General features: G+C 31.9%; 1 protein-coding gene across 1 annotated transcript in view; it reads left to right on the top strand.

The window, feature by feature from the left end:
- Positions 1 to 21,682, top strand: part of KCND1 (Potassium voltage-gated channel sub D member 1) — a 60,084-nt gene that overhangs the window by 21,968 nt on the left and 16,434 nt on the right. The window contains exons 3-6 of the mRNA XM_051209305.1: positions 2,544 to 2,706; positions 4,141 to 4,689; positions 6,049 to 6,396; positions 18,559 to 20,020. Coding sequence (XP_051074747.1) covers positions 2,544 to 2,706; positions 4,141 to 4,689; positions 6,049 to 6,396; positions 18,559 to 20,016 — 2,518 coding nt within the window. The 3' untranslated portion in view covers positions 20,017 to 20,020. The remainder of the gene's footprint in view (positions 1 to 2,543; positions 2,707 to 4,140; positions 4,690 to 6,048; positions 6,397 to 18,558; positions 20,021 to 21,682) is intronic.

Here is a 21,682-nt window from a genome sequence, read left to right as displayed (position 1 = left end):
CGAACATAAATCAATGTTCATAGAATATGATGCATTATTGTTTGCTTTCATTTTTCTCCTTGTTACTAAATAATAGCTTGAACAAATATTACTTCCTTATGCCTGTTCTCCCTCGTCGAGGAGCATAGGTCGTTCGCCAGCAATCTCAATCCAACCCTGTACTGGACTATCGTTTACAGTTCTTCACAGTTCCTATTCAACCTTTTCATGTCTGCTTCCAATCCTCAATGTAGTGTGTCCAATAGCCTTCCTCTTTTCCGTCTCGCTTCAGGATTCAAGTTAGCGCTTGCCCAATGATGCAGTTTGGTGATTTTTGTAATGAATGTCCTATCCACTTCCAACGTCGTCTCCTAATTTCCTCCTCAGATGGAATCTGGTTTGTCCTCTCCCACAGTAGGTTGTTGCTTATGGTGTCCGACCAACGGATCTGGAGTTTCTTGCATAGACAATTGTTTAGAAATACTTGTATGATTGTGATGATGGTTGTAGTGGTTCTGTGCGTTTCAGCTCCGTACAGTAGAACTGACTGTTTTGACATTCGTATTGAAGATTGTGATTTCGATATTGATTGACAGTTGTTTCGAGTTGCATATGTTGTTGTAGGAATTGTGGGAATGTTGTTCTTGCCTCACCAATCCTCGTCTTCACGTCTGAATCAGATCGTGCTGGTTGGTGGATTTTGTTAACTAGACAAGTGAATGTTTCCACTTGTTCCAGAGTTTCTCCATCAAGCGTGATTGCTTTTTTCGTTTCAAATCTTCTTGAATGGAGAGTGAAGTGTACTTGCAGTTGTTTCTATGTGTGGCTTGAGTGTTTCGACTGGTATGTTTTCAAATAGTTCTATTTTCCCACTCTTGATTTTTCCGATGACTGGCCATCCTAATTTGTTCTTTCGTTGGTGGAGTGATATCTTTAGGGAGGTCAGTGTGTGCTGCTTTGGTGTTTGATGGATTAAGTGTAGCTGGCCTATTGAAGAGTTCCTCGACGTGTTCTACTCATTTGTTCCTCTGTTGTTGAATCTCGGTGATTGGCTTGCGTTCCTTGTCCTTGATTGATCATTCCATTTTACAATATTTCTCTCCCGGTTTCTTCGTCGTGTCATATAGTTGTTTCATATTTCTTTCCAATTCAGCATTTCCACGTATTTGTGATTGTCGGCTCTAATGCTCTTCTTCACTTGTTTTCATGCTTGTGTGTATGCAGCTTGTATTTTGACTTTCTTTGTTTCTGTTCGGTTGTTGTTAACTGCTGTTCCTTATGATGATGCTTGATGTTGCCTAACACCTGACTCGTTGAAGTTGGTGCTTCTTTGATTGATTTCCAGTTGTCCTCCATCATAATTTCTTCTTGTTGTAGTAGATGTTGTAAGGCTTGGAGCACGTTGTTGAGAGTTATCTTGAATTTGTTTAGTTTGTTAGTAACTTGTAGGATGGTTGTATTGTACTTTTGTAATGCTATGTGTCCATTTGTCCAGTGTTTCTTCAGATTTCCTCATGAAAGACAATCTTGTCATTAAGAAAAACTGAAGCTCAAAAATGGTATTTTTCCTAAAAGTATATCATTTTAAATAATTGTTTTCTTGTGTCTATGTTTGTATTGTACTTTATATAGTTTACAGACCATGTTTTCCTTAATCCTTAATTGTAAGGCAAAATACAGTTAGTAAGGAGTATTGTAAATTAAATTTACTGAATTATGGTGGTAAGTAGTATAAATCCTGGGACGTCTATAACCTTAATGAGTATTAGGGAAATCGTGATATAATTTTTTCATAAAATTAGCTGTTTGGTTAGTTGATAAATTATACTTCATTGTAATCATATTTGACATTTCTGTACAGCTTTAATATCTGAGTTTTAGAGGAATTTATGTTCATGTCTACATTCAAAACAATATTATTATACCAGTATCAGTTACTTGGTTTGAACTGTCTGGTTTTTGTAAACAAATTCCAAAACCATCCCACCATATCCGTTAAATGGCTGGTCTTAAGCATAATAGAGTACTTTAACTATTTTGTAGTGGAATTCCTTCGACATAATTCCTATGCTTTGTATATAATTTGTTCTAATGGTCAATTTTCGAAAGCTCTCAACGGTGATTATATTTCGGAAGATAATACGAAGCGTTAACTTAAGCTCATTACTGTACAGCCCAGATCACAAAATTACAAACACTTAAAGTAAATACGAACATTGATGCGAATAGGAATGAATGCGAACGATTACGACTTAGACATTGGATTTAAGAACCATATATATGGGGAACGAAATCAGTCATCAAATAATTTAAGTAACTAACACTTATGCTGGTAAGATATGCGTGTAAGATCTAACCCATGTTCAAGAATACATGCTCACACAAACATGATAATCATGCAAATATATAGACAAATTGTTACTGACCGAATGACAATTCTGTTAGATAAGTTAATTGAAGGGCTTAATAAAGTTAAATATATTCAGACTGAAGTGTAGCTGAGGTTCTGTGATCTGTCCGAGCACGTAATAAAATATTGGTAACTTTTGTTTGTTTTTTATCAGTTATGGAGATATGGTTCCAGAGACAATAGTTGGAAAAATTGTTGGTGGTATGTGTTCACTTTCTGGAGTGCTTGTAATTGCTTTACCTGTTCCCGTTATTGTATCAAACTTCTCTCGTATTTATAATCAAAGTCAAAGATCTGATAAAAGACAGGCACAAAAAGTAAGTCTAGGAGGCATGGTTTTGGATTTGGTATATTCAGAGGAGAATAATTCGTAAATTACATTAGCGATTATAAATAGGTTTTCCTAAAGTTTTCAACACTCATTTTACTGTAGGATAAATTATAAAAGGCTGATATACTTTAAGCATATCATCACCAGTGATTGGGAAAAAATTATGTTTTCTTTTTATTTAGTTATATGCCTACTATTCATAAATATTTATTTAATTTGAAAGATATCGAAATAAACTGATGACTAAGTTGCAAATTGAACTTATTAGCATACAAAACCTCTATACTTTTTTTTACTTAATCTGTTATATTTCACAAGTTCATTTTCACAAAATTGTCTGCTAATTTCACTGTCGAACTGGACAAAGACTTCAGTAGACAAATTTAAGTACAAAAACACTGTAGTTAAAACAATGTATGTTTATATTCAGCTAGTTCAAAAGTTACAGGAAAATTTTAAGAAGCAGGACGTCCGAATTGATTGGCTATTAAACACGATTAAAGGAAAGAATTTTTTTCATTGAAAAGTCTTCATTTTGCTTAGTGTAATTACCGTTTAACGACTATATTAAACAGATCAATTAAATCAATATTTAAGCTTTATTACAGTGACGCAAATCGGATTTCTGTTTCAGTGTGACCTTACAAAACTTTAGGTCAAACAGTTTAACATGTGGTAGAAATACGTTTAAATCTTCAGCAATACATTGGCCTTCATCTTTCATTATATTTACAAATATATCATTTCATTACATAGAAAAGAATCTATTTTAGTGATAAAAGTACACATGGGATATAAACAGGTGGAATTAATTTAGAAATGATGGCTGACATGTATACTACTGTGAGGATGTGACCACAAATATTTAAAATATCGTGATTAATTTAAATGTTACCGAAATATTTGCCCAAAATGCCCAAGTGCACACTATTTTCGCTAAATTATTTAAAGGTGTATTGTGATGGGAAACAAATTATCAAACGCTATAACTACGTTAGAATTTCTATCTGAACTAGTGATAGTGTAATTGCGAGATCTTATGCAGACTGTAGGCTTTTATATGTATTCTAATACAACGATAACCGATCATACCATTTTCAACATCAACCATATAATTGGGTTCCTTTGTAATTTCCTATTTTATTTTGGGAAATTTCGCGTAAAACAATACATATATATTTCAGCATTATAGGTAATGAATTTATACAGGGTTATAAAACGCCATTAAAAGTGACACCATTTTGTTGACAGAATTAGGTTTCTACTGTGAACATGAACTAATAAATAAAACCTAAAGGTACGATGGTTGTTATACTGTTTTTGTCGAGTATCTGAACATCTTTAACTTTATATCATTTTGACTTGCGGGACAAAATTGAATTAATTCTGTATTTGATTCACTTCCTATCTAATCTATTAGCGTGCCAGACAGGCAAGAATAAGATTAGCTCAACTCATGGCAACTGTTAATGCTTGTGCAGAAAAATCCGGAAGTCCAGAGCCGTCAGTTGATGAAGATTACGATTGTGATAATGAAACAAAGAAATCCGCCTATTTCGAAGTCAAAACAACCACATCATACTCATCTACTTCACCCGCGTCAATAATAAATGCTAATCAGTCAACAGGTAAAGATCAAAGTTATGATACATCAAGAAATTCAACAGGCAGTGATCTAACAATCAGTCATCATTCAAATTTAACTCGAAGTGGCTCATTAACCTTATTAAAAAATAAAAAAAAGAACCTTGTTAATGAATCATGCGTTCAAACAGATTATTCAGAATTAGATAATATGAATCAAAAGTTTGAACATAATCTTTCAACATTTAATCAATTAGTCTCTGGAGTAGCGAAAGATACTTCTCCTGGTTCAGGTCATATAATTGTCAAGAAAGACAAACTATATGAAACAAATAATTCATCAGGGAGGAATAACCATAATTTAGTAAAACAAACGCACGGTAAAGTAAGTTAATACTTTGATTAATATGTATTTTAGTTCACTTTCAGTTTTTAAAACATTGTTTGTTTTAATGATTTTCGCGTACAATTATTTGTTCTAGGTATGATTGTGTATCATGTATGATCACCATCCAGGGATCTATGAGGAAACGTAACTAGAATAGACGATGAAGGAATAACAATATATAGTCATGTAAAATAATGATATCGATAATTGTGGCTTGTCTGTTTATATATAAATTGAGAATGGATGATTCTACAATCGCAAAACACTGAATAATGGGCAGTAAATAATTAGTTATATTTCTAAATTGTTTACAGTTGATCAGTATGAACATTTATGAAAAAATAATTAACAAATGATATAGAAATAATGGGTCGAAGTTAGCGAATAAATTTTTTCTCTTATCTGTTCAGGTTCCTCGACAATACTTCTTTCTGTGTGTACCAACACACTTGATGTCGACTATTATAAATCAACAAATTATAGACCTGAAAATGTGTCTATTATGGGTGTAAATAAAGGAGGTCACTAAAGTAAGGGAGAAATTAGTGTCTGCATTCTAAAATGGTTAAAAATTGAACTAAATGGAAGTTGAAATGAATTTAATGTCACAGTGATCACAAATTACAGTCTGAAGAAAAAAACCAAATCGTTATGCAAAAGTTATTGATTTAAGTATAGTCGGCGAGTTAGTTTGACTGTAACCTATTGCTATTCTTAAGTAATTGATAAATTTAACTATTCGGCGTCCACTTTGTCAACATCTGATAAAAATTATAGTTACTGCTGTACATACACTGTTCTTTAAATCAAACATTTGAAAAACGGATGAAAGACACAAACTAATTAAAAGCTTCACAAAAGGTTAAAGTTACCTGTGGGTCGTGATAGTAAGAAGTTTAGCTAACTTTAATGTAGTGTTTTTACCGTGGGTGTCATATTTCTAACTTCTTATCATTGTTTCGGGTGAAAGGACATTTCTTTTAGAATCGTATATCTCAAATTCCTACCTCTTCAGGCCTATGATCCTAACGACTACCAGACTGTTCCTCATATATAAGGTTAAGAACTGAATGATCGGTTTTCTTTTGAGAGGAAGTATGATACATTTCTCTCAGTTGTTTTTATTCAAGAATGTATACACGTGTTATTGAACGACAATTTATGAATGTCATAAGATTTGATCCTGCTTTTATGCGCGAACTAAATAATGGTTATTGAATTGTAAGCGGAGCATATGAATCTAGTGTTAAAATATTTAAAATATACGTAGTTATTTTTTTAGTAATTAATTTGACTAAACTACAAACACTTAGATATAAAAGTATTTCTTGCTTTGAAACCTGCCAATTTATTTAGGTCTTGCATTCTTCTAGTCTCAAATTAAGCAATAAACGCAAGATAGTAGATCGTACATTATCTCTTAATGATGGACGGCAAAGTCAACAAAGAACAGATCAAAGAATAAGTGTTGAAGACAAGAATAACAAACCGTCATTCCTACCTATATATATTCACCCAGCTAGCCAAAGCAGTTTCTCAGATTCAAGCATGGATAAACGAAAACACTCAAATGAGCAGCAGAAACATACAACAAAAAGCCAAAAAAACAATAAATGTAAGAGTTTTCACAAAGCCAAACTAACATTTGAAGATCTCATACTGTTACAGCAAAAGCATTTAATGGATTGTTTGAATGTGGTGACGGTAAGCTGTATTCAATTTTTAGTCTGTGATTTCAATTATCGTAATTGTTATCTATAAATCTGAAGTGTTTTCTTGTCACTTCCATTCTTTTTATGACAATTCCATCTTAGCCAATATTTCACGTTTGTGTAGCTAGTGACTTGGTGTATCACACCTCTTAGACAACTAATTGCATATATCTAAATGTTCATGTTAAACTGTCATAATATGAGTTAAAATTACCATTCAAAATAAAATTTTCTTGTTGTTTGTTGTATATCAGTAGTTTGTAGAGTCAAAGAGAAATGTGTGAGTTATTCTACAGTGATTTTCGAATGTCTGTCCTTTCAATTCACAACACTCTGAGTAAAGGTTCCTAAAAACTAGTCAGTAAATGGTTCAGAATTTTATAGAAAAGAATCATTTCACCGTTATTTTAAGTTATTTAGTTACCACAGATGGATTAGGTTTAAAAATATGAATTAAAAACAGTGTGTTTGTGTAAAATGTGAGGTCGTAGTTTGGGAAAAAAGCAACAGAACTATGTCAGTTGTATTAGTATTAACCAATATAAATAAATTTCTGCTAGCAAGCACCTAAAAAAGACTGACTCAAGGCTCATGATGTAGAGTTTCTGATATTATTTCAAGAAATATCTATTTAAATACAGTAACCGTCAATCTTCTGACAAATACTGAATATTATATTCTTTTGATAATAGTTGTTAACGTATTTGAAGATTACACCAATCATTAGATTTCGTACTGAAATATTGGTTTTTGTTTTTTAGACATTCTCAACTATCTAACACCCATAATCATGAATTAAGTTTGTCTTAATCGTAAATTTGTTTTGGATAGAAGGTGTTTTTAGAGCATGCATGAATATCCATACATTGATTTAAACAAATGCATGGATTTCAAGGTATACTTAAATGTTGATTGCAGTGTCATTAAACTTTTACTGCTTCATGTTGATATGGAACAAAAATAAAATGTGAACTGTTCTTAAAATAACGATATTTTACACCTTTAATAACCTCAATTTTAATTAACATAAGAGAGTATTGGCTTGTTATGTTACCATTTTTACAAGAACTACAAAACTTCCATGTAATGTAAGTTATCTCATTTTATCATAATAATATTGATCAGTAATGAACTGAATTTTATGCCACATATAATTTATATTTAGAATTTATAGACCGATTAACGTAATACAAATATATACGTATTCAGATAATTATTCTACTATAATGATTATCAAATTAACAGATGCTTATTCAAATCAGTTCAATATTAATTTTGGATTAATTGTTTCACCCTTCAGGAAATAATATATATTTGAATAGACAGAAAATATTATTAAGCTAAAATAAGTGTTAATTGAATTACTGATTATCTAGTTTTTCTATGCTAAATATTTTATTGTAAAAGTTTAAAAATAATAAAACCATACGATATAGGAAGTAATTTGAGATGTTTGAGATATTTTATGAGAAAAAAAAGCAAATGAAAGTCACCGTTACATCTTGTCTAACCTAACTTCAATTTCAAGTGTTCAAACCATTGAGTCACCTATTCATACACTAAAATTAAGATTGATATTATCCTTGGTTTCATGATTTACTGAAAGAAGAGTTGTGAATACCAGATATAGGGGGTAAGTTGGATAACAACTCATTCACCTAAAAACTTAATAATTTTATATTCAAACCAGTGAGACTCTCAAGAAAATTTCCCTTAACAGAAATGAAATCCTACTATAAAGACATATGTTGGTAAGTCCTGAAATTGATGATCAGAATATATGAAAGTATATGATCCATTACGTTCATCATATTTGTGGGGTTCATTTACTGGCAAGTTTGTTATGCTAATCAAATCAATCGTACATGGACATTATTGTATTTTATCTTATTCAAGTGTCTAATTGATCAATGATTATTGTTCTCTTGTTTTTTTTCTCTTTGTTCTTGACTTCAATCAAAAATTTATCGCTTTCCACTTCGCTTTAATGTTTTTTTTTCCATGGAGAAAAAATATCCAAGAGATTTTTTTGATTACAATAAATGATCAAAATAATTCATTTAAATTGCTACAGAGAATACTTTTAATAAACATTTGATCACAAAATGTATCCCTAATTTCTATAATGGTAATTCAAAAATTGTTTTAAGAATATTTATTTAGTTAGAACTGTTTCAATTGGTTTAGGCCTTAGATAAATCATTAGAATATACAATGATAAAAGTCAATGATCATTTGTATTAAATTATCTGTCAAATAGATATAAACAAATAATTTTTCAAATGACATAATAAGACAGGTGTATTTATCATTTAGTATTTGTTTATAAGATTAAGTTAATATGAAATGAGTTAATTATGCGAATATAGATTTATTCTAGTCTTTACATGACTTATCATATACAACATCTGAAGAGAAAGTTCGGTATATTACCTTTCTAGTTATTTTACATTTGATGAAGAAAAAAATTAGTTGTCTCATCGCTGTGATTGTATAGAGAACTGAACGTTCAAGATTTGACCCATAGAAGAGATGTTTGTCTGATATACTTAAGAATCTGGTACTATGAAAAAAACAACTATCCATTCCTCTCCAGTTTTCAGCAGTACTCTAATTGAAATCAATTCATGATAAATACCGCTTGTAAATAAAAATAACAAACTTGAAGTTTATACTGATGATTTTGTTCATAAGGACAATGAAAACTTCACAAGTAAACCATCCAGCTTAGAGAACAAAACTCTACCAGTATTGACCTGTTTATGTTTCTTTTAAAACTATATTACTAATCTTTTATCCATCCAACTTCTGATTTTGTACGTGAATTAAACACTAGATCTAACGGTACAAGTAAATTTAAAAAAGTTTTTCAAAGTAAGGTCCGTAGACAATAACAACACAATAACACGTTGGCATATGGTAAAGCATTTTGTATAAACAACAAGAAACTGGATAAAACTTGAATTAATTTAGATTTTCATGGCTTATTGTGTTTTATGCTTGTAAACTGTTTTGTATAAAATAATTAATCATTATTTGAAACTTATAGTATGTTCGGATAAACTTTATTTTAAAGAATGAATATTACCACTAGAATGATGATAACACAAATGAAACGGAAAAAAAGTACAGCTTTTAGCGATAAATTTTCTATTTTGCAATATTAGTTCTGTTAGTATGTCTAGTAGCATAGCAAGATACTAAAAAAATCGAAAAATATTAAAGAAAATTCTATACAATTTTCTTGATTTCAGTTCATATATTCCCGGTGTAGGTGGGAAGCTACATACGAACTTGTTTTAGAAAGCAAATTACATGAATGTATACATGTATACATAAAAAATTAAGTGTTTGACATATTTTAATGTGTAATTCTAGAACTTCACCGATTATGTAGTGGCTTATTTTTTTACTTTTTGTTTAATAGAATTTTACTACGAACTCTTTGAACAATTGTGTAATAATTTGAATTTTATTCTTCGTTTCACTTCTCAATAAAGGGATGAATTATGTCTTTAAATATTCATAAGGATTCTTGTCGTATGTAAAGAATGATTGATCAACGCGACCTAAATTTATGATCCTAATTCCATCAATTTTATGTAATTGAAGTCATTTACTCTAATTGGACGACATTTTAAGTCCAGGTAATTTTTCACTAATATGTTATATTCAGCTGCAAAGATATTAGATTCAGTTAATATACTTACGTACACCCGTTCTCCCTCGTCGAGGAGCATAGGTCGTCCGCTAGCAATCTCAATCCAACCCTGTACTGGACTATCGTTTACAGTTCTTCACAGTTCCTATTCAACCTTTTCATGTCTGCTTCCAATCCTCAATGTAGTGTGTCCAATAGCCTTCCTCTTTTCCGTCTCGCTTCAGGATTCAAGTTAGCGCTTGCCCAATGATGCAGTTTGGTGATTTTTGTAATGAATGTCCTATCCACTTCCAACGTCGTCTCCTAATTTCCTCCTCAGATGGAATCTGGTTTGTCCTCTCCCACAGTAGGTTGTTGCTTATGGTGTCCGACCAACGGATCTGGAGTTTCTTGCATAGACAATTGTTTAGAAATACTTGTATGATTGTGATGATGGTTGTAGTGGTTCTGTGCGTTTCAGCTCCGTACAGTAGAACTGACTGTTTTGACATTCGTATTGAAGATTGTGATTTCGATATTGATTGACAGTTGTTTCGAGTTGCATATGTTGTTGTAGGAATTGTGGGAATGTTGTTCTTGCCTCACCAATCCTCGTCTTCACGTCTGAATCAGATCGTGCTGGTTGGTGGATTTTGTTAACTAGACAAGTGAATGTTTCCACTTGTTCCAGAGTTTCTCCATCAAGTGTGATTGTTTTGGTATTCTCCGTATTGTATTTGAGGATGTTGCATTTTCCCTTGTGTATGTTGAGTGGGAAGGTAAGCAGACTTATCTGACTCCAGTCCTCACTTGCGATGCATCTGTGAATTGTTATTCATGCACCACTGTGCACTGTTGTCCATTGCATGAATTCCGGATGACGTTGACGATTTTCTCAGGTAATCCTCAGTGTCGAAGTAGTTTCCATAATGTTCTCCCATCCACAATGTCGAATGCTTTCTCATAGTCAATGAGCTTGATGTATAGTGATGAATTCCACTCAACTGATTGTTCAATGGTGATCATCTGTAGTGTCGCGATTCGATCTGTGCACGATCGATCCTCACAGAATCCAGTCAGTTGATCTCGAAGTTGGACGTCTATTGAGCCTTTCATTCGGTTCAGCAACACTTTGGAAAACGTTTGCTGGCACTGACAGTAGTGTGATGCCTCAGTAGTTCTCACGCTTGCTCAGATCCAATTTCTTTGGTATCTTGATGAGGTGTCCGTCTTTCCAGTCTGTCTGCACTTGATTTTCGTTCCAAATCTTCTTGAATGGAGAGTGAAGTATACTTGCAGTTGTTTCTATGTGTGACTTGAGTGTTTCGACTGGTATGTTTTCAAGTAGTTCTATTTTCCCACTCTTGATTTTTCCGATGACTGGCCATCCTAATTTGTTCTTTCGTTGGTGGAGTGATATCTTTAGGGAGGTCAGTGTGTGCTGCTTTGGTGTTTGATGGATTAAGTGTAGCTGGCCTATTGAAGAGTTCCTCGACGTGTTCTACTCATTTGTTCCTCTGTTGTTGAATCTCGGTGATTGGCTTGCGTTCCTTGTCCTTGATTGATCATTCCATTTTACAATATTTCTCTCCCGGTTTCTTCGTCGTGTCATATAGTTGTTTCATATTTCCTTCCAATTCAGCATTTCCACGTATTTGTGATTGTCGGCTCTAATGCTCTTCTTCACTTGTTTTCATGCTTGTGTGTATGCAGCTTGTATTTTGACTTTCTTTGTTTCTGTTCGGTTGTTGTTAACTGCTGTTCCTTATGATGATGCTTGATGTTGCCTAACACCTGACTCGTTGAAGTTGGTGCTTCTTTGATTGATTTCCAGTTGTCCTCCATCATAATTTCTTCTTGTTGTAGTAGATGTTGTAAGGCTTGGAGCACGTTGTTGAGAGTTATCTTGAATTTGTTTAGTTTGTTAGTAACTTGTAGGATGGTTGTATTGTACTTTTGTAATGCTATGTGTCCATTTGTCCAGTGTTTCTTTAGCTTCAGCTTCATATTTGCCACAACCAGGTGGTGATCTGAATCTATGTCAGCTGCGCTCTCTCCTTGTTCTCGCGTCTTACATTGTCCGTCTGGATTTTTTATTGATACTAATATGATTTAGCTGGTTCTCGTTGTGTGGTCAGGTGTGGTCCATGTAGCTTTGTGTATGCGTTTGTGTTTGGATACTGTGTGGCCTATAACCATTTTGTTACAATGCACATAAATTAGCAAATCTGTCACCATTCTCGTTCCTTCCCCTTAGTCCATGTCGTTCTATGATATCCTCATATCCTTTGCTGTCTAGTTTGACTTTGGCGTTTAGACCTCCCATCAGGATGGTCAGGTTCTTTCCTGAGCTCTTCGCTGTGATCGATTGCAGTCTCTCGTAGAACTCGTCTTTGTCGTCGTCATTGCTATCATTGATGGGTTTCTAACATTGGATAACATTCATTGTGAACCACTTCTTCTTTGTTTTGAGGGATGCTTTTTTGATCCTGGATACATGAGATTCCCGTCCTATGGGAGCTTTTCGTGGTTATTTGGACAGCATCAAAGCACTTCCCTGAGCGTGAAACATTTTCCACTTCGTGACCTGAGTATTGCAGCATCTCTTTCGTATCTGATCTTTGCTGTGCAGCTTGGATCCTATGTGTTTCAATGATTCCGAAAATCGCAAGTTGTATCTTCTCATTTCCGTAGCTATTTGATTAATCCTCCCGATCTCCAACATTGACCGGACATTCCAAGTACCTATAAAACTCGTTGCTCTGTTTGTTAGAATGGGCACTGGCTTCATGACGTTCCAAGAATCTCAGCTTTCAACATGAGACGTCATAATTTTTCATTGAACTCGGAGGACAAATTTTAAATGGTTCAATTCGTTTATTCTGGTTAGTGCTTTTTATTAAGGTTGTTTTCTACAGTATAGGATTGCCGACCTTATGCTCTAACCTCCGCCTTTACTCGGGCTTGGAACCGGTAGTAACCGCAGAAGAGCTACAGGTGGAGTTTCGATTAATCTGTAAAAATAAAAATACATTTAACATATCATTAAAATATATTCACTATAAAATATAAGTACTCCTGAATTGTCAAAAAAGACTTAAGAAGTATTTTTGTACAAAATAAGTATCATAATGGTATCATTTGTGTTAAGGTATCTTTCATTCCGTTTTTCCTCATAAACATCCGATTTCTTACTTTTAGAATGTTTAGTTCTTGTATTTTACATAAATCTGTAATCTTATTAATTACTCTTTCTTCTAAAGTTTCTTCTACTAGAACTATGATGATTTCGTGTTAGTTGATGCTGTTTTTCCTGATGTGTTGTCACTTATTTCCTTTTGTATGTTTCTTAGTAATAATTTTTTTATATTTTGTTACTTGTTTATTTGCACATAGTTTTAGGTAACTTCCTCCAGTTTATTTATTTTGTGATGTTGATGATTCACGTTTTGTTTATACTTTCATTCATGAAATTTCTTGAATAATCATAAGTGTAATATAATAAACATTCCGTAACATAGAAGAATTTTCCTTATTTATTCATTTCATCATTTCTTTTCTGACATTTGATATATTGTGTAAATTAATTTCGACAAGGTCGTTGTCACATATATCAATAATTTAATTTTCCGATTTCTTATTTCATCAGATAATTATTTACACACTATTTATAAACTATTGACCTTTATTTCTGTTTATTTTCAACAATTATTGTTATTATTTTACAATGATATCAATTTAGTCAGTTATAATTCCTATAAAAATATGCTTGTTCCATCAATATGAATTCTTGTGAGAAGTAGTGACCAATAGAGTTCAATCATTTAGGCTGTGAGACAAATATCACTAATGCTATTGCGTGATGGTTACACAATATCATGAATTCAATGAAATTGGAAATATAGATCATTGAATGCAACTAATTGTGTTTGTTGATACCTTAATCACTTGAAAATTCAGACTCTCTCTCTCTCTTATGGATCCAAAAACACATCGTATTTACAGTAAACTTACCCTGGCTAGATTGATTTAACTACAATATCCGGAGCGGTTTGATTCATATTACCCCTTATTGTATTCTTTGTTTTTGTTATGCAACAATTTGTCCAGGCTGAGCTTAATTTAACAGATATCTACATACGCTGTTGAGTCACTAGCTTATCCAATTTGTATTACAATAATATATCACATTGTTTTGATAAACTAAGATATCTCATCGAATTATTTAAACTGATCAAAGGAAATAAATGTTTCTGAGAATTAAAGTTGACGTTCAGATGTACTTTAGGGTCGTCTCAAATCATAAATGATTGGTCACAGTACATTTGTTTGTCCAGCTATTTATTTTAATGGTCTCTTGTTATTCAGTAATTGACAAGTTTGAAAGTGAGACTTAATAAATTTACGAAAAACAGATGGATATTTTCATGACAAAACATATGAATTTGCATTGTCTCTTTTTTTAGCACATAATCCAATCTAGTTCAAAAACAACATACTCATATTTAAAAGTTCTTGGAACTCTGTACGTTTTCTCACCAACGGAAACCTGTGAAAATTCTGCTGGGCTTATGAACAATCTAGTTTGTGATAATAATCCTTTTACGTCCACTCATCGGTGTATAGCTAGTATTTACCGCACGCATCCTGTAAGACCCAATGCAATACTTGCGATTTATCATATAACCATAACTTGAACTAATACTTCAGGAAAAATACTATTGAAAACAATAAACGAACGAACCTTGTTCTGATGAAAAATAACTTTGTTGTCAGTCAGACGAGATACATAATGAATCTTCTGGAATTTCGTATCGTTGTAGCCAAATAGCAGAAAAAAGTATTTTTATCTCAGTCAGTTTGTTTAAGTGAATCCAGATTGACAAACATTTGTATTTGAATAGTCCCTTTTTTTAAGATGATTGATTGGCTAGTGGAAAATAAAACATTCAATCACAGACTGGTAATAGCTCTCAATCTCTTAATTTAAGAGAATCTTGACCATTATTATATATATTTTTAATATATTTCCCAGTTTTCTATTCCATATTTGTAGACGAGTAACAGGGTTCAATAATTCTTTCACATTACGGCCAGACTCAGAGTTGGTAATTGAATAATAAAATATTTAAGAAACCTGACTTACTTAAGCAATACAGACGAATAAATATTTCTGCTCTATTGATTATTCTTTGCCGAATTAAACTTTTTTTCAAATAATTTTTACATAGTGGGTACAGGAAATGACATCTATTCAGTTGTGAGTTTTTTCATCAGTGTCCCCAGATGAATATCTACTGAGGTAGAAAAAAATATCCCAAACTCTTTCTACATGAAGTTTATTAAAAAACGTTTACTATTAACTTTTCGGTTCTTTACTATTATATTGCTTTTTCAAATAAAATACATTTGTTGTAACTATAACCTCAATAATAATAATAATGATAATAATAATAATAAAATTTTGGCAAAGTATTTTATTATTAACTGAGTTTATATATGTATACGTGCCGTCACATTTCTTCTTTTTCAAAAAAAAAGTTTTTGTGCCCTTTAAATAAATCAAAGTTCACTTAAGAACGATCCTAGATACACCAATTGCGTTGTTCTTTTCTAAAAAAAGTTATATACTCATGTGTATTTCATTTAAAAAAAGAAAACAAAATGCACTCGAAGCGTAATACTTGTTTTGATCGTAGAACTTATTTTTGTTAATAGTTTAATGACAGTATTCTTACCTTATTATTACAAAAAAATATTGATGCAACTAAAATATGCTATTATATGATATTGTATGAGCTATTCAGATTTAGTTTATAGTGCATGTAATTGTAAACAAATAGGAAATAATAACTGCCATCGTTGACTGACGTTGAACCACTGAAATTTCAGATTATTTAGTAAATATAGGAATATTTGAATAAAAATTAATGGATGACTGCTTACAAATTCTGATTGATCCAACTCACCAGTTAGATATAGTCAAGTGAAAACTATTCATGCGTCCCGTCAACCAAATGATGGAGTTTTACTTATTTTCAAATACACAACATAAAGCCACTATTATATCAAGATACTTGTTTCCAACTAACACTGGATATCCGGTCGTAAAGTTTGTTGAGTTAGCCATTTTAGGTGTACAATAGAAAGCTAATTTCTAGAAACTGTGTCCGTGGTTCCAAAAAAAGGTTGAAATATTCGTATTAAAAGGTATTTATTTATGTATTTACTATGATGATTTTTAGTATGGCAATTTCTTTCCTGGTTACCTTTGTCTATCTTCCCCGTATAATCATTCAGAGTTTATTTTAATCGGTGCTGAGTAGTAAAGAACATCGAAGCAAGTGATCGGATGATTAATTTCGAATTTTGAGTTAACTTATATTCGTTTTAATTATTGTGTTACTGAATCTAAAAGAAATTCTTTTGATTTTATTCAGTAATATTTAAATGAAGTCGATGTTTGCCCATTGAAATGATTAATAACACCATAACACTATTCTTCATGGACATTGGCCGTTATAAAAACGTTCAGGGTGAAATTATATTCGAAAGAAATAATTTAAGTTCTGAAGTAGTAGACAAACGACTAATTTTTAAATGAACACATGAATAATTTGAATTAGCATTTCATTCTATGTAAAGTTAGTTGATTCACGTAACCCAGTATGTAGATTTTATAGATCACATATCATTGCAATTGATTTAAATATACTGTTTTCGATGTACATTTCCTGCAAAAGAAATTATATTGATGATGAAAATGTCAAAGCTGGTGTATGAAAATTTATACTAAATAAGGATACAACTCCAAGTGAAAAAATATTGATAGTAATCATTAGATTTATAAAAGCAGTCAGTTTGAGTTTATTAGTCTACAAATTTCCGTACCTGGATATGATTACCCTTTCTAAATATTCACATACTAAAAACTATTGCCCATTGCCTTTTATTTTTCGGTAGTTTTCAAGTTAATGTCATTTTAAGTTGAAAACGTTGTTTTGAAAAAAATATATGCACAAATCACGTAACCTGTTCATTCGTGAACAGTATAATATTTTGATCTTGATATAGTCACAAGGTAATCTATTAACTATTAATCCCTTATTCAAAACAAATAATGAGTGAAAATATGTGATAGGCTAGTTGTGAGAAACATATTTCTTGTATAAGATCTTTCAATGATAAACCAGGCATCTCTTATCATGCATTTATTACAGTAAAGAATATAGGTACACATTTAAGCTACGTAACTAAATATTCATTCAGACTTAGAATATATAGACATAGACCGTTTATATATTATAACAAAAAAAGGACCACTTTGTCAATTCATTTGTTGTCATTGAATATTATTATAATATTATAATATTCAATACTATGCTACATTGCGTTAATTCATCAGCTGTCTGATGTAACTGTCTCCAGTTATTAGATTTCTCTCTTATAGTCGGTAAACAATATTTCTCTTTTTTGCTTATCCATTAGAACTTTCGCAGTCAATGTATATGAAACAAATAATACATTAACTATCTGATACTTCTTGAGCACACTATTCTAATGATTTCGTATAACCTTGACCAGTATAAAATGACCTAAGTATGTTCATCCAATACCAACGAATATAACATGTTACTAATCAAACGTCATGGTTAAATAAATAATTAAGCAGACTAAGAAAATAAAAACAATACCTGCTTGTTTATTTTGGTTGAAAATTATGTGATAGCAATGTCAACGAAATGTGTTATGTTAGGGATAATTACAAGTGAAATACGTAAAAATAAGTTATAAGAAAAAAATACAGACTAAACATTTAAAATTACGTCCGGCGAATTCAGTAGACCGGGATCAAAGTTTAATATGAATGGAATATAATCGAATACAAGGACACTTTCAATCTATGATATCAGTTTTTCTCCCTAACTTACCGTATTTCGTTTTTGACAATTCAATCCATTTTACCTGTTGATTATCCCAAAAGTTACTCATTAAGTGAGGTGATAACATAAATGTATATTTCTCATAGTAAAAGCTGATCAACATAAAACTGTTTGGAAAATTGGTTGTTATTAGGATACATTTGTCCATATTCTGAAAAAAAGAGAGGAGTATACAAATCAGATGGTAACAAGTATTTTCTCCAAACAAAAAAATATATAATGCTGAAATTTTAAGTCACTTTGAATTGTATACGCAATATGATTTGATTTTCTGTATCATGTTTTTAATAATTATTATATTTTTAATAACTTCATGTTTTCTATGTATACAGAAACAATAAAACAAGCATAATTAAATATTTTTTTCGAAAGTGAATCCAGTTATTCGTGTTGTTTGTACAGTCATCAATAGAACTAACTATATTTCTTTGTTTTGACATTTATTTCAAGATTAATATGCACTATTAATGTACCTGGTGGTTTCTGAACCCTTTATGGAATGCACTTTACGTTCAAATATTTTTTAAATTGACAGTACTTTTTCAATCTTTTTTTTTACATGAATTAACAGGCGAGAGCAACAATCAATGAACAAAGAGAATCAAACAGTCATTTACATGTTAATAATCCTTTAATTAGTGCACTGGAACATGGAAACTTTAAGCATCATAGACGTCTAACAAGTGAATCTATTTCAAAAATCTCCCGTTTATTGAGGGTAAGACAGTCTATATCAAAAGATTTGTATGAAAATAGAAGATCTACAAGTAATCTTAAAGACTGTGATAATACCAAAAATAATAATGCTGGGGTTGGATGTAGTGACCATATGTCAAATGTTGATAAAATAACTGAAAGCCAATCTGCCGTTCATCGTCGAGAGTCTAATCCTTTTCGTCATTTGCAAGTCTTCCGTCTACATGGTTCACGGAGTCAGCGTGCATCAGATCGTCGATGTTCAGCAATCCATTTAACGACATTTTCTAAACGAAAATTAAATCTTCATAAATTCAAACATAACCATGGTTATCGTAATTTTTATAAAAAAATAAACTGTTCCACAAATTCTGAAACTGATGATAATCATAGTAATAAAATAATAGTGAATATGAAAGTCGTAAGTTCTTCACAAATACCAGACAAAGCTGACATAATGGACATAGATGCTCATTCTCATAATGATAATTCTACTGTAGATAACTCAGTCTATCCTTCCTATAGTGAAACAAAACCGTTGTTAGATAATTCAAGGTTAACTTATAGTGATGAACTTGGCTTGAACGATTTGGTAAACGAAAAATCGTTTCTCACAAGGGATCCAGGTTTCGCATCAAGTCCCACTTGGCCATCTTTTAGATTTCCATCAAATTCGTTCCAATCCAAATCCAACTTCAATTTTACTGATAAGTCATCCAATAATTATGGGAAGTCACTTAATCCGTTTGACAGTGATAGTTGGTCTAATGAGCATAATCTAGTTAATACAGCTGCCATACCTAAATCGTCCTTCAGTGCTGCGGTTTATCCGGACTCTGTGATATTTTGTACAAGTTTCAATACAAAAGCAAATGTTTCATCTCAGTCATCATTTGTGCAATCCAACCTAATGTGTTCGTCATTGGAAGATGAAAATCTAACCGAGTTTGCTAGTGCACGGTCACATATTTCAATCACATCAACATCACATCCGAACAGTTCATCAAATAATACCACCAATAATTTTATCAATAAAATAATTACCCACTCTCAAAACTGTCCAAAATTATCGTTTCCTACTGATAAAAGTTTGTATAAAAGTCATATTAGTTATGCAAAATTAAGTCCCAGACTTTCATATTCATTTCCCCATGAATTATATCGCAATGTTTCTCCAGATTTGATAAAACAATGTGACAATCAACTTAAAAATTCTCCCTCAAAACTCGTTAAATCGAACACTGGGAATTTGACTGATATACATTCAAGTAATGCTTCTGTAAATTCCGATCGTCCAGTATCATTATCATCATTTAAACAGCAAAAGGAGTAATTAAGTAAGTATAATGAATTTTTATACGAAAAGTGTCATGATCTTGTTGCGTAAAGTTATACTTGTTATTAGTTCAACCATAGTAAAATCGTGATAATATCGTATTTCGAACTTTGGAAGTAGTTACAATTGTACACCTCATTTTTGTTCACGTTTTCTGTAAATACTCATTTAGAGAAAGCGCTGTCGTAGTCTAGCTTCTGAGAAATCGGTCTCTTACACGGAGATTAGCTTGATGACTCGGAATATGCAGATGATATAATGGTGTTTGGTGACAATACAGATAAAATGCAGAGTCGTCAGATCACCTTGAGTGATAACGCTGATGTGTTTAAATTACGATTTTCTTCCTCTAAATCCAAAATATTGCTGGCTGGTCTATGTGGAAACCTGAATCAGTGGTAAGGAGTAAAATAATAGGGTGCATCGACCACTTCACTTTTCATAAACGTTTCATAAACACTGATACGTTTGCGTCTAACTAAATCCTTGCACGAATTCAGAATGCTAGTTTGTCTTTTACTAGTTCACGTCTCTTGTGGCGTAGGAGATGCCTGTTTTCGAATCAAAGGAAAAACATGCTTTACGGTAGTTCGTAGTGTGAAACACACCCATTAAGAATTGAGGATATTAACAGGTTACGAGTATATGATCGTAGGTGTTTTCAAAGCATAAGTCTCCTAAATTAGGACGATTGAGTAAGCAATGCTGAAGAGGGAAACGAAAAGCTAGTCGAGAAACGTAACTCGGTTAATAAGATAGTGAGTCGTTGTTTATTGAAGTGATTGAGATATGTGGTACATAAGCCTAACCACCATCTACTTCGATGGGTGACTTCGCCTGATTTAGAAGTAGTTGATTGAAGTAAGCTAGAGGCGACGAAACCAAAACGTAACGTTAATCCATGAATTTATTGATAATTGGACTGAACCGTATTTTTAGGCATCATTTGTTAGTTCAGTTAAGCAACTTAAAATATCTTATTTTTTTCCAACTGGTTTCCAAATTAGTATATTTCACAGCCTAACCATATTGTAATATCGCATAATTAGTTAATATAAGTAATTAACTAGCCTAAAATAATAAGAATACTTCTAACAAATCTTAGTATAATAATACCAAGTGAAAAAAGAATGAATTTATGTTTAATAAACAGTCAGAAGTAAGATTTCATAACTAAGAATTATTGATTATAAACCCTACTGACATTATTCTATTATTTTTCGTGCTATTAATCGGTTTCTAATATGTATAGGCAAGATAAATGAAAAGCCTTTTTATAAACATTGAAATTAGCAAATAGGTAAGCAAATAAATCCTGATTACTTAAATGAATATATGTGTGTAGGTGTATGCATCTGTTTCTATGTCTGCACACATATACTACCTCTCTATTTAATACACTTTCAAACCCACTTACATTACGTGATTGATATTTACTTTGTTATTGTTATTTTACGAATATGAAAAAAAGGAAATACTCGAATATAATATATAATTAACTGTCTGACTAACCGCCTCTTAAATATTGATCGATTTAATTTTACTTCCAGGGAAGTGTTGTTATTGCTTGTCTTCAGAGTTTTTTTTAAAATTTCATTTCCAAACTTTATTTTTAATCCCTTAGAATATGAATATTTTACGTAAGTACTATAATCGATTATGT

Source organism: Schistosoma haematobium, chromosome 1 (assembly GCF_000699445.3).
Source record: "Schistosoma haematobium chromosome 1, whole genome shotgun sequence".
In the NCBI taxonomy this organism is placed as follows: domain Eukaryota; kingdom Metazoa; phylum Platyhelminthes; class Trematoda; order Strigeidida; family Schistosomatidae; genus Schistosoma; species Schistosoma haematobium.
This window is presented reverse-complemented; position numbering and strand designations above follow the sequence as displayed.